Source organism: Callionymus lyra, chromosome 6, assembly GCF_982586985.1.
Source record: "Callionymus lyra chromosome 6, fCalLyr1.hap1.1, whole genome shotgun sequence".
NCBI lineage: Eukaryota > Metazoa > Chordata > Actinopteri > Syngnathiformes > Callionymidae > Callionymus > Callionymus lyra.
In genome coordinates, this window is record NC_141823.1 from 24,531,347 (window position 1) to 24,545,686 (window position 14,340).

At 37.3% G+C, this 14,340-nt stretch overlaps 2 protein-coding genes across 3 annotated transcripts; one reads left to right on the forward strand and one right to left on the reverse strand.

The window, feature by feature from the left end:
* The first annotated feature begins 1,848 nt into the window (after positions 1-1,848).
* Positions 1,849-2,950, forward strand: cart3 (cocaine- and amphetamine-regulated transcript 3). Its single transcript, XM_087793367.1, has 3 exons — positions 1,849-2,045; positions 2,469-2,552; positions 2,635-2,950. The coding sequence occupies exons 1-3, from the start codon at positions 1,857-1,859 to the stop codon at positions 2,740-2,742; spliced, it is 381 nt and encodes a 126-aa protein (XP_087649493.1). The 5' UTR covers positions 1,849-1,856; the 3' UTR covers positions 2,743-2,950.
* A 6,276-nt stretch (positions 2,951-9,226) lies between these two features.
* cdkn2aip (CDKN2A interacting protein) lies at positions 9,227-14,180 on the reverse strand. Of its 2 annotated transcripts, none has more exons than XM_087794374.1 (4): positions 14,097-14,180; positions 12,218-12,467; positions 11,767-11,852; positions 9,227-10,542 (listed from the first exon to the last, which is right to left on the reverse strand). In XM_087794374.1, exons 2-4 carry the CDS (start codon positions 12,463-12,465, stop codon positions 9,989-9,991), a joined length of 888 nt encoding a protein of 295 aa, XP_087650500.1. In that variant the 5' UTR covers positions 12,466-12,467; positions 14,097-14,180; the 3' UTR covers positions 9,227-9,988. The 2 variants fall into 2 exon arrangements, with proteins under 2 accessions (XP_087650500.1, XP_087650499.1); XM_087794373.1 differs by having other exon boundaries at positions 11,734-11,852.
* Between the last annotated feature and the right edge of the window lie 160 nt (positions 14,181-14,340).

Consider the following 14,340-nt stretch of genomic DNA (forward strand, 5'->3'; position numbering starts at 1 on the left):
AAATACGTAGAATCAGAAACAAACACATATTAATCCTGTTCTGTAGCTCATTTTTATTATTTAAAATGTTTAAGGTTTACTTTTATATCATCTAACCTGCTATGTTTACAACTAACAAAAGTATGTGACTGTAGTGACAATATGGGTCGTTAATGATAGGATAGGATAACAAATTATTAAATTGTAGTGGGATTTAAGAAAAGAACATTGATTTAATTATTATTACAATTTTTACATGTGTGTTGGAGTGTTTGGAGTAGAAGTAGAAGTACTTAAATAGACTACAACATTAATGAGTGTGTCTGTTTGTGCTGGATTCAGAATCACTGGTGATGCACCATAGAGACCACTCACCACCTTCTGTTTAATGTGGGGTCACACGCTGAAGCTGTCTAATGAAGTTGTAGACGAGGATCCAAATGCCAGCTTGAACTTAAACCGATGCTTCAGCCATTAAAACTGGGAGTAAATAACATGAGTCATGCAGCCAGAAGCTCCATGTTGTGCTCCATCTCTGCGACGGACCCCAAACAGGGAGCTTTGAAGCTGGATTTCAATGTGGCGGATAATGATAACTCAAGCGCAGGTTTACTCGTTCCAAAAAAAAAAAAAACAACGGCAGCCGGTGTTTGTGTGTGTCTCTTTTGTGTGTAAACACGTTTTCTGTGTTCATGCTGGGCCCACAGATGAAAAGATGATATGGTTCCTAACACCAATACTTATTTAGTTTTATCAATTTGAAGCAGCTGTGTACATTGTGAAGTTGTCATTTTTTCAGCTGATATTGTTCTTTTGTAGCCAAGTATTACCGCTGACGAAAATTGTCTCTTTAAATTATGCCAAAAACATCAGAATACTACATTTAAACAGAAATAAACTCAAACCGACGACTTAATAAAACTAATGGGAGGAAAACTATGTGTTTAATAGTCACACTTGCTACTATCATATTGGAATTAACTATCAATAACTTTCCAAAAGAATATATACTAAACGTTTGTTCTTCTTTTTTTTATTACTTTACTTTACTTTTTGATCCCCTCATCATGCAGCTCTGAGCAATCACACTGGATGAACTTCACACAAACAGATTCAGGTTAGCAGCATGTTGCCGAGGTATCTTCATATTTATAGAACTTTAAATAGGAAACTGATAGCTCAAGACCACTGGAGAACTAATGACTACATTTAAAACGCCCACATTCACACCAACACACACACAAATATGCACACATACACACACACACACACAAACATACATGTATGGTTTAGAAAGGTTTCTGTGTGTTTGAAATACAATGTAACGTTTGATCTCGCATTAAAAAAAAGTGGAATGCATCCATTAATTCATCATTAAATTGTATTACAGAAACAAACAAGGTTATGTTTAATGCAGACAATAATCAAGATTTAGATTCAAATCTCTCTCTTGTGTTTGTCATAAACAAACTACCCAAGAGTTTAATTTATAATATTTCACTCAGGAAGTTGAGATTCTGGAAGGTTGGACTTGATGTGGATGAAAGACTGAGTGACAATAAAATCCACTCATGCTGTGAAGGACTAAAAGACGAATTAAAATAATAAAAAAAAGTTGGAGACTAAATATCATCGAGCAGATTCGACTCATCCTGAGAAAACTATTGCTTTCTGGGGTGGACCAATGCAGAGCTGCTGTTGTTGTTGACTTTTGGAGGCATATTTTGCCCAGCAACTTTAACCAGATGACTCACCCAGCAGCTGTTACGCACGACTATCAGAAAAAAAAAAGAAAAGCTGGAGGAGTAAGGTGGAGCTGTCAGATAAAAGGTGCGTGCAGGGGCCTGGGTGGGCATTAAGACCCTTTGACAGGCGACATGCAGACGTGCACCGGGACCATGCAGAGCTCCAGACTCGTCAGCGGACTGGTCCTCTCCGCCCTCCTGCTGCTCTCCACCGCCGCAGAACCGCAGCTGATGGACGAGGAGTCCGAGGAGGAGCTCAGTCCACGAGCGCTGCGGGACTTTTACCCGAAAGGTCCGAACTTGACCAGCGAGAAGCAGCTGGTGAGACAGATTTTATTCTTATTTTAACTTTGATTTAATAATTAAATTACGCGTTAGTAAACGGTTAGGAGGGTTTATTGTCCGATTTAAAGTCTTTAAAGTAATTATAATAATAGTTTTGCAGACAAAAAGTTTTCAACAGAATAGCAAATTAACGGTTTCTTTAGAAAACAGTTCGGATGTTTAAAAAATTCTAATGTCTAAACAACTAAAAACGTCCTTAAAACAAATATTCATTTTTTATATATATATTTTTTATATTCTTTATTTTAGTTAGTCTTAAGTTGTCGCGTTACAAAAATAAATGCACTTCGTTGATTATTTGTAATTCCAAATAACTTGGTTTTAGAAGGTAAATCTTTGGAAATAACAGTTTTTTTTTTTTTTTTAAGTCTCATGGTGCGTTTGTGTGTTTATTTGCAGCTCGGAGCTCTTCAAGAAGTCCTCGAGAAACTGCAGACCAAGAGGCTGCCCATGTGGGAAAAGAAATTTGGACAAGTCCCAACGGTACTTGACGCCTCAGTGTTTTAGATTTTTTGTTAGTTTATAATTCTGAATGGTTAATAAAAGCCCGTGTTTTTCCTCTCAGTGTGACGTCGGGGAGCAGTGCGCGGTGCGTAAAGGCGCTCGGATCGGGAAGATGTGCGACTGTCCCCGCGGAGCTTTCTGCAACTTCTTCCTGCTGAAGTGCTTATGAGCCTCGGTGTTGTCGTTTTTTAACCATGGATCTGTGGAGTGAGGTGTGCAGTGGTGCAAAGCAAGAGTTGCGAATGCAGAAGAAGTTGATGTAAATATGTAGAATCGTCTGACAAGGCAACAGCGTTTAAAACAAAACCCACTGCAAATAATAAACGTATCTTGGTTCACAACAGGAACTCCCACAATCTTGTCCACACTCTCTGTCATATTTGTGAATAAATGAAGAAAATAAAAATACGTTTTGTTTTGTAAAGCACTCGAGTGGCCTCATTGATTGTTGGGAAACCTTCTTTAGTGCACCAAATAATTAAAAAAAAAATATTTATAATATATTTTAGGTGAATTTCATTCAAATATCTTTATATATATATATATATATATATATATATATATATATATATATATATATATATATATATATACTGTGCATTTAAGACTTAAGGAGATGTTTTATTGTTGAAGGAAAGGTAAAAGAAGAAGAGAAATAGCAACTGATGAAAGATTACAGAACAGATAATTGGCTTGTTGTTACAACATATACAAGAACATATTAGAACAAACATTTAATACTTAAGGAGATGTTTTATTGTTGAAGGAAAGGTAAAAAAGAAGAAGAGAAATAGCAACTGATGAAAGATTACAGAACAGATAATTGGCTTGTTGTTACAACATATACAAGAACATATTAGAACAAAGCTTTATTTAATTCTAAGGATTTGGACTTATTATTTGCAATTACAGTTTATTTAATCTTAATTTCCTTTAAAAATGAATTCAATTGTATTCTATGTCTAAATCTCAACTGTATGAAGTATCATAGAACTTTTAATAATCATTTATTTGTGGTTTGAGGTCATTTTACTTGCCCATAATGCAACATGGAATATTTACTTTATTTTTAAAAGATAATGCAGTGAGTCTTTTGTTGTTATTTTTAGTTGATCTTAATCCAGAGTCAAACTCAATCACACACATGACATCAAAATGAAATAAACTAAATAAATGTAACATTTAGCCGTCTATCTGTGACTCCTCTCACAGAAGGTCACTTTTAACAGTGTTATTTTTTATTGTCTTAGGGTATGATTTAAACAAAATATTTTTTATCTGATTTTGATTTAAAGTGAATTCAATATTGTGCAGGCCAACGGGATGTGCTGGTTCTACGTGTTTTGGATTTGGAACTTGGGTGAGTTTGACAAATAATGATGATCTCCAGAGGGGTTAATGAAGTCAATCTAATCTAATTTTAATGTTTCAAAGACAAGACAAATAGTTTTGAGAGGTCCTTGCCGTGGTGTTTTCAGCTCAATGTATCTAACAAAAAAAGAAAAGAAAAAAGATTCTAATCGTCTTTCTTGTTTCATGAATAGATTTGACTAGAACTTGTTTATCTGTTGCTGATATAAAACAAAGCAACCATAATATTGCACATTGTCTTTTGATTAACTTGTGTATAGTTTTTGAGGTAGAAAAACAAGTTCATGGCAAATGAAAGACACATAAACTATTTACCACGCCTCCATCAAAACAGAGAGGGAAACAGGAAGTGACAGATTAGGACATGAGTTATGTAAGCGTCATGTTTGGGTTTAATAATAAAGAATGATGCAGACCTGACGTCAGACTCCAGTCGGCCGCGCTGACGTGATTGAAATAACTTGCTCCCGCCGTCTTTCTCCCGAAATTACATGAATTGAAGCTATTGTTCCTGAACACAGATTTTAGTTATTATAGAGTCACTTCTGTCCTTGTCACACACTTGAAGTGTCACTTATAATAAACAGCGTTCTTCTTTCCAAATTTGTATGTTTATTTAAAGCATTTTTTAGCATTATTTGATCATTCTTTCACTCTCTTGTTGTCCTGTACCTTTTTAAATCAGCTTGTGAAAGACACTCTTCCATGTGTTTGTGTCCAGGTTGCTGTGGTTTCTGTGACCACGGGCCAAGAAACAAACTCCAGTGAGGATCAACAACAACAAGTTCTATGACAAATGAAAAATGCAATTCCAAACATTACTTGCGCTTGAAATGAAGAAAAAAAAGTTTGTTGTCTTTTAACAGGGTGTTTACAAATAAACATGTGCTTAACTTGCACCAGCTATGCAAGAAAAGATCAAGAATGTAATGCAGATTTTAAAGTATAACATATGTTATATTGTGATATTCTTTTATTATTAGTATTTGTATTTGCTCCCCAAATTAGTCCTTAAATTTAGAGCTCATTAAATCAATCAAGAGTATTTAAGAAATCCCTTTATCTTTGCATATGACAATATTGATGTATTGTTTCTCTTTCAATTTAAGCACCACCTTTAAGTTATAATTTAATTGTATCACAACAATGTTGGGTTGTAACAGGGTGATGTTCTGACAATGTTTTACGTTCAATATTATAATAAATAACTACTAAAACCATCAGAGTACTCCCTTTGTCAAGCCGTTAATTTTGAGTCTAATTTTATTGCCCCAACAATAATTATATCTAAATAATTTGATTTGTGTTTTTGGCATTTGAAATATCGAAATAGCATTGGGCACAATGGGACAGCAGGTGGTAGTAGCTCTTTGACAATGACTTGCACAACCAAGTAGAAATCTAGTCAGTAGTGGTTGTATTGAGAACACCACAATGGTCTAATCTTCTGCTTCTTTTCCCATTAAAACAATTATTGAACGTTTTTTTGAATTCTCTTCTCTACTTTTTGGGTATTTGGCTAACAGACACAAGAGAGATAATGACAGTAACACGATCTACAATAAAGAAATGTTCTGGTCTTAGTAGAACGATGTTCATAAGCAGACAAATCAGAAAGAAGAAAGTGTTTTCAACTTTCTACAACAGATTCAGGGTCATGTTGGTTAGAAATATGAAATGATGTAAATGTTCTTTAAAGGTTCATTCATATGAGAGTTAACCACAAACATGTACAAAGTAAAAGCTGAGTGCTGAACTGACTTTTACAGCCTTTATTTGAATCAAAGATTCAGCATTGTGGGTTTGACATCATCCACCTTTCAGATCCCATTTCCATTAATGATTTAGAAATATTGCGTGTGGGTGTGTTCGCTGAGTCAACACTGAGGATTGCAGCCATCAGTCACAAAAACCACACATCTTGAGAGATTGTCTCATCATTAATATTTCACAGGTGGAAGGATTCTCTCGACGTCTGACACCTATAGGAACCACAATCTCCACTTCCCACTCCACGGATGGCTGAGCTCAGTGAGTGGGAATGAGTTCACACAGTGACTGTTCTCTTTCCAAGAAACTCCCAAACCAATGTACACCTTTGCCCACTTGATATTATTCTATAGAAAAGATGAAGCTGCTGAAATATGGTTTGAAAAAAAAAGAGAAATCAAAATGTAAATATAGCTTTATTTCGCCAGGCAAGGATTTACACACAAGTGAAATCTCTTTACATGACTGATGAGTAATCCTTAAGGATTTAAAATCGACTTCAGGTTATTCAAAATATTAATTCTACTATGCAGCAGTAAAGCTTATCCAAGCAAGCACACATTGAATCATTATTCATATATAAAAAATACAATATGCGCTTTGTGACCCTGGTCTGGAAAAGCGCTATACAAATAAAAATGAGTTACTTACTTACTTACTTGTTTAGAAATAATTTCCGTTGTCATTAAATAAAAAAAAAAAGATGTTTTAGAAAACTGTAAATTCGTTTCATGGTGTTTTACAATTTAGTTTTGCAATTCTGGGCCACCAACGCTTTGAAATAGATTTCTCAATAATAAAAGAAAGAAATGGAAACACATTTTTCAAACAAATACAGATGCAAAGTCCAAAGTTTTAGACATTGCTAACACAAGGGGGCGCTAAATACACTATTTAAAAAGGCAAAGTAAGGAGAACATTTGACCAAACGGTGAAGAGATCCATATCTTGGAGGGGTTGGAATGGAACACAATGAGGTATAAAAGAAAGTCCTAAAACAAAGGTTTTGCCTTTTTTGTTTTGTTTGCCTCTGCTTATCTGGTTTCGGGTCGCGGGGGCAGCAGCTTCAGCAGGGGGGCGAAGACTTTCACCCCAGCTACATCATCCAGCTCCTCCCCAGGGACCCCAAGGCGTTCCCAGACCAGCTCAGAGACATAGTTAGTAAGAAAGTAAAGTTTATTTGTATAGTAATTATTTGTATAGTCTCTCCTGGGTCTGCCCCGTGGTCTCCTACCGGTGGGACAGGCCCTGAACACCTCACCAGGAAGGCGTCCTGGAGGCATCCTGATGAGATGTTCATCTCAACTGATTCCTCTCAACGCGGAGGAGCAGCGGTTCTACTCCGAGCCTCTACTAGCAAAGGGCTGCACTAAATCTAACTTCAAAGTATTGCCTTAACAGTAGAGGTGATGTTGAGATGTCCCGCCCATGTTTGATAGAATCTAGCTGGGACTTGCTCAAAAGTATCAACACAGCTGGCATCCTAAGCCATTATTAAAATTCATAGAAGGGATTTGTGCACTCCTGCATCAAATCCCAGCAATAAATCCAGCGGCTGATTCATAGGACAACAAACAAGCTGACAATTGTGGGGCTTGACTTCCTGGAGGGTAGTGCCTCCTCTTGACAGCGAGGATTTGTTGGGAAACTCCGCAGAGAATCACCTCCAGTGCAGAAGTGCGAGCGAGTGCCTGGTGCTGGTGAGAGGATGACAAAAAAGTGAAAAGTGACTGACCACCGGAGACCGAGGCGGAGGGTTATTGAGGTGGTGATGGATGAAGACACAGATGATAAATTGGGTCTTCTGGAATAAAGACCACCCGCCTGGAGGCACGGCTGGATCTGCTCGATACATCAGCTCGCTGGTACTCTCCAGGCAGTGAGTCTGATGAATCACATGTGATCACAGACGGATCCGTGTGCAGCTGACACTGTGGTCATTATTAATATAAGTCTTTGTTTGTTGCTCAAGCTCTGAGGTAAAGCATACAACACACGTTGACCATTTTATTATTGAGAGATAACACAAGGTAATTATTGTACCAGGCATGTTTGACTCTTGTATGCACAAAGATCATCTAGTTCACCAATGTGCGACAATCAAGAGAAAACTATACATATACCATAATCCTCATGTCCGCCTTTTAAATTCGATTTACACCTTGGAACTGTGCTGTTGTATAATGACAATAAAGGCATTTAAATAAAATGTAAGTAGTATAACCCTGTGTTGAACCCCTGAGTTCAAATAAAGTTTGGGGTCATCCATGAATTAGATTAGATTAGAAAGACTTTGTTAATTAAATTGATATTTGTAATACAAGACTGTAGTCGTGTTAGTTGTTGATTTCATCTGGCTTCATTGACAAAGACAGCTGGGTGTCATCAGCAAAACGGGGAACGTTCTGATCAAATTACCTGTTGGAAGCATATAGATTGTAAATATAGAGTCAGGCCAAGAACAGAACCTTGGGGGACACCATAGTTGGCCTAAGTATGTGCAGATGAGAGGTGGTTGAAATGTAAATAATCTGTAGAAGAATCTCAAACATGTCCCTGATCCGCATGATAAGCGGGTCATTGTTGACGTTTACCAGAGCAGTCTCTACACTTTAATGTTCCCTAAAAAACAAATTGAAGAATTTCTAGTTGACTATTATCCTGGAGATAATCGCACAGCTGACTAGCAAGGAGTCTTTAAAATAACGACAACATTGGAAATAGTTTGTAAGAACCCCCAGACCAAGAGTGGACTTCTTAGCAAAAGTTTAATTACAGCAACTTTAGATGCAAGAGGTGGTGTAAGAAAGAGGCTTCTGAAATCCTGGCCAACAAGAGATGGATTTGTCGCTTTTCAACTTGAAGGTTTATCTGTAATGAGCCGATAGCTGCACCTGCGCAGATCAGTGTATTTGTGGATGACACTAACATGGACATTTGAACAAGGGGGCCCTCTAGCGGTACATCAACAGACAAACAGCTTCTGTCCCCTGAAGTGCAATGTGAATAAGGACGCTCACTCGTGGGGAGTCAACTAGTCAACTCGAGTTTCTATGGTCCTGGATGGAAATAACTAGACGTTGACCAGTGTTATTGGGATAGTATTTGTACATTTAAATTAAATTTAAGGTTAGATTGTGAATATTCAAGGAGATCTTGTATTACTCAAAATATTGGATTAAAAAAAAAGGAAACGATCAAGATGATATCTTTGGTACATCTATTGATAAGCACAACAAATATATCGACAATATGACTACAGACTACAATATGATCTCATGGGAATATAAGGATTCTGACTGGAAGGATGCTCAAGAAAGGGGATAAGCTTGTAAACAGAGAATTGGATTGAAAGAGATGAAATGTTTTTACCACAGCAATGGAAAAACAAAAGGCGAAAAAGAAAATCGATATCCTCTCACAGCAGCCAGGGTCGCAGCAACACATCTAAATGGCATATTTTGTAAAATGGTGACACAAATAGAGAGAGAGAAAGTAGTTTCAAGTCTAGATTGATTTTCTTTTGTTTATTAATAAAAAGGCTGAACAGGACCAGAAGTGTAAACACACAAAATTGAAAGCTGGCAACTTCAACACAGAGAGGAAAAGTGTAAACTAAATCACGCCATCTCAGCATCGGGATTGTATTGACCGTGTTTGATGTTCAAAACAAGAACTGATTTCTCACAACCCTCCACAAAACAAGGATGCTTTTTTGGTTCCAACACCTTTGTGTGTTGCAAAACCTCAAATGTCTTATAGCAACATGACTTCAGTGATAACAGAGAGCTCAAGGGCTGCCGGACAAAGCTTCCTGCAAAGAAACACAAATGATAACTGTTTCCAAACATTAAATGAAAATGTATATATGCAACCTTATTTTAGAGGCAGTTAAAACAAGTAATTAAAAAGTGGAAAATCAGGTATAATTAAATACAGCTTTGACAATGAACCATGTGAGGAACCTTTTAAATTTGTAAAATCCTAAACTGCTCCTTTCATTTTCATATGACACAGAGATAGAGAAAGACATTTCAGTCTGATGATGTATATAGAAAATAAGGAAGATGCGTCTGCCAAAAATAGGATTTTAATCACCCAGTCTGTATAAGATTGTAAAGAATACCTGAAGCCGTTTAGTCTTCAAGATCCTTTAAAAGGTGCAGCCTGGTCCCAATTTTAAGCAGCAGCTTCAACACTACTAATTCAAACAGCAATCATACATAACATTTCTGTTTGTGTGACATACAAACGACCATTTCCCAGCCTTCACCCTAAAAAGGGTAGCTGAGGGCAGGAGGGTAGCCCTGAGTCCGAGGCTGCTCATCCAGCAGCATTAAATCCTCCACATCCCTGTCTTTGTAGCGTCGTCTGATGATCTTGACCGTCACTTTTCTTCCTTGAAACACCTTCAGAGCCTCTTTAGAAGCCATCGCTCTCGCTGCAGCCTCATCTTTGCCGTATCCGGTGCCTATGTAGACAGTCTGGCAGCGGATCTCACAAACATGCCCTTCCTTTTGTGCACAGCCTGCAGGCAGGCCTTTGATGTCCTTCAGCGGCACGAACACGCAGGTCAGGGTCTGTTTACACGACTCGACACAGCTACGAAGTATTTCAAAATGGTCCAAGTTTGGACCGAAGCCGCCGGCCGACACCAACTTCCAGGCGACGGATTTGTAGAGGCGATTGAAAAAAGGCTGGTTCTCCGCTGCAGACTGTGGAGTCGGTCTAGATTTCTGGCTGGAGGACCAGGCGCTGGCCTTTCCCGAAGTTCGACCCTCGGGCTCGTTAGATTTGCTTCTTTTCATGTAGCCGTCAGCATCAGCCTCTGAAGAGGACAAGAAAACATGAGACGACAACAAGAGAAACTGCACATGGAGGAAGCGGCTAATGAGGAAAGTGACTTCTGGTGTCGGAGTGAAAATGTGGAGGTCATTACAATAAGACTGTCCGCAGCAGAACAAAGAAGTACATACAGCAAAGTACTTGCAACATTGAATGTTTTTTTTCAGTAATCTACAAAACATCATTATGAGTCACGGTTTGCTTCCTGGCATAATAAACTGCTGTAGAAGAGTGTTGTAAGGACAAATTCTGAATGAATGGAACAAACAAAATATTGTTAGTTCTTTTAACTGAGATGTGCTGACTTTCAAAATAGATTGTTTAAATATGTTGTATATCATTTATTTATTTATACTTTTTATAGATTGAATATCAGAAAATGACTTGTGTTGATTCACTGGGTCCTTTTTTCTCTTCTCCTATTGGAGGGTGACTAATGTGAAAACTCACATGTTTCAAATGTTGTAGTCTTTCTCTCCAAGAGGCAGTAAGTCTCTCATCATGACCATGTTTTGAAGCAATTGCTTTATTAAGTTCTCCTCCGTATAAAATCACGGCAAACGAGGTGGCGCTATGGTTATCCAGATCGCCTCACATTAAGAAGGTTGTCTTCCTGTGTTGCACTCCTCCCACACTCCAAAAACAACTTGGTTGTGTGTCTTTGTGTGCCCTGCGTCCTGTCCAAGGTGACCCCCGCCTCGCCCCCGAAGAAAGTTGGATAGGCTCCACCCCACCATAAGGGATTAAGCGGTTAAGAAAATGAGTTAATGAAATAATTGTCTTTACTTCTCCTCCAGCCGTAATCATGCCCCTCTTTGTTTATACAATAAATACTGTATTTCTTCGGGGATTAATGACGCACAGTGACAAACCTTGTGGGTCAACTAATGACAGCAGAGTGGGTGTGGTTAGGGGGCACATATATAATGTAGATATTTCAATGAAAATTAAAGTTTTGTAGAAACAAACACATACTGATAAGTACAATAGAGTCCAATATCTATTTAAGAGACACTTAGATCAACACATTATCTTTAAGTGTAGTTTGAACCATTCAGTGTCTTTAAAAAACTTGATTTTAATTTGACACTTTGAAGTTATAAGATGAAGTGATAGACTTTGCAAAGTCGTTTCCTCATGCTTTACATAAAACACAATACAATATCTTCTGTACCATGTGTTCTTTTTCCTTTAGCCACAACTCCACCTTTTGTCGTTTTGTAAACTGGAGGATCCTCGACGACGATGCCTTCCCCCATTTCCTTAATCTTCAGCATGACGGTTGATGGGTAACTTAAATGGGCAGAGAAGAGAATACAAGTTAATCATTATTCGATTGTATAAGCAGCATACAGGTTTATAAACCCTTGTTTGGCAGAAAAATAAAAATTCAAAACGCTTTTTTAAACTCTCGAGTGTGTATTATGCCCCATCAAATTCATTCGATATGTTTCAAATATAAAACACGGAATAATATTTAAAGGTAAACAATGTAACACTATCTTAGTGTAAATTAAAAAAAAAAAAACTACAGCTGGAGATTAAAACTAAATTGTTCCATATACAGTGACATGAATCATTTAGCAGATACTATTAACAAACGATTCTATATAAATGTGATTTTGGTAAACAGATTTGCATCGACTCATGCCATCTACCTGCATCCCAGGAACACATGATTGGCCCAGGCTGTGGACATAGAAAGCAGCATGTCCAGACTTCGGTTAGAGACCCCTGGCTTCACTGCTGGGTAAGCCTCCAAGTTTTTCAAGAGGAACTCCCTCCGAGCATGCCACTGTTTGTTGCTCTCACAGTAGATCCTGAAGGTTTCCACCCACTGGGCCAGCTCTGGATTCTGGTCTAGGTACTCAGAAACTATGTCCTGTTTACTCCTTTCATCTGCCATCCCTGGAAAAAAAAAGTGTCAATAATATAACAAACAAACAACAAGTAATGCTTGTTTTCTCTTTAAATCCCATTTCTTGGGGATATATGTTTAATTTCAAGAAACAAAAAAAAGAGTGCACTAGAGTTTGCTGTAAATACGTTTGAAATGCAACCCTCTCCTGTAAAATGACTCATGTATTTATTCAGATATTATTTAATAGATCAGACCTCTGGTACACATCTGGGCAAAGTGTGGCCCAGGGGCACATGTGGCCCTTTGTCTGTATTTATGAGGTCAGAGTATGATCATGTGAAAATTGGAAATAGCTAACTAAAAAGGTTAGTATGTTTTGTAATTTTTAGTATTCATTTTCATTATTAATTTCAACATATAACAATTTAATTTTCTGTTCCTTTTTGTGCGCATAACTTTTCACTAATGCTTATTGTTGAGAAGAAAAAACATGCATATTATCATATTTAATATTACAAAAATGGACTTAGGCTATAAAATGTCATAGTATGGTGACCATATTTGTTTCACTCTTTAGGTTTTGTTCCTTCTTTCTATTGGCTTGACAGCCCATAACAACAATCAAAGTATATCATTTGGCACCCGCGGAAATTGAATTTCCTGCCCTTGATCTAGTTTGAGACTGAAACCAGCAAGTTCATTCTGTGAAAGGCTCTTTCCAAAAAATAATTACTTATAAATAAAACAGAAAAGCAAACACATGATGTACTATCATATTGATTTGACGTATTGGACAATGCGGTAAAAGTTCATAAATCAAGTCTGGTTGGCATTAGTTATGTCTGAAAACACTCAATCTTTCTAGCCTTTGAACAGCTATATGGCTGCACTGAAGAAAGCAAACACTGAATCGTAGTCTTAGTAACACAGGCTAAGTGAGTTTCATGTTCAACTCTGTGTGTGCTGTGTGTGTGTGTGTGTGTGTGTGTGTGTGTGTGTGTGTGCTGTGTGTGTGTAAGTGTGTTCTGGCTGAAAACACTTTACAAAGACGAATGAGAAAAGAATGAGGTAAACATAAAAAATGAGTATAGAGAGTATCCTTCAAACTGAGAATCAAAGAATCAGAAATATATGCATTAACAAAATACAACATGCTTTAGCTGCTTTCATGTATTTGTACACGATATGTTATTAACTTTCGTGTTTATAGAAGTGCTATCTTACGCAGTCTATCTCAAGTGGCTGTTTAGTAGAAATAATAGAGATAATAGTATTTCTAATAATAGAGTTTTAAAAAGAAATCGTAGTATTTAAACTAAATAATCACTCAAGTAGATCGTTGGTAGTGAAGAATCCATTTATAAATACTTTCCAAATTTTAATAAACTATTTAAGTAAATGGTTACGGTTTTACCATGATCGGTTCAAATAAATTAGCAAATGAAAGCAAACACTTACTCATGTCTGACAAGATTTATTAGCATCAGGGCCATTTAACAAGTTTGGTTAATATTAGTTAGCTGCGACACATTAGCCACGCGTATATCTCGCACACAAAACACGGATAAAACTACACAAATAGAACGACATTCAAAGATTAGCACAAAAACAGGCGTTTAGGAAACAGGACATAGTTAACAAGTGTCTGTGGGGAATAAAAAGCACTTAATACGAACCCGTCTCCGTTGTGAGGTGTTGCTAGCTACTACATGACAGAGTGATGACGACAAACTGAATGCGACTCGATTTCTGGCTTGAAAAACTACATTTCCCTTTAACCGGCAGACAAGTATACTCATCAGTAAGTCGGTTGCTAATTCCGCGTCCAGACAGTTAAAACCTCAATAACTTATATTATTTATATATCATTTATTTGTAGTTAGGTTAACGCAGTGCGCTGTATATAACGTGAATAGTAAA

Coding starts and splice junctions, on each gene's coding strand:
- cart3 (XM_087793367.1), top strand. CDS start 1,857: ATGCAGACGTGCACCGGGACCATGCAGAGCTCCAGACTCGTCAGCGGA. Junction 2,046..2,468: donor TGACCAGCGAGAAGCAGCTG/GTGAGACAGATT, acceptor GTTTATTTGCAG/CTCGGAGCTCTTCAAGAAGT. Junction 2,553..2,634: donor AATTTGGACAAGTCCCAACG/GTACTTGACGCC, acceptor TTTTCCTCTCAG/TGTGACGTCGGGGAGCAGTG.
- cdkn2aip (XM_087794373.1), bottom strand. CDS start 12,465: ATGGCAGATGAAAGGAGTAAACAGGACATAGTTTCTGAGTACCTAGAC. Junction 11,853..12,217: donor CATGTGTTCCTGGGATGCAG/GTAGATGGCATG, acceptor TGCCCATTTAAG/TTACCCATCAACCGTCATGC. Junction 10,543..11,733: donor TAAAGGAAAAAGAACACATG/GTACAGAAGATA, acceptor TGTCCTCTTCAG/AGGCTGATGCTGACGGCTAC.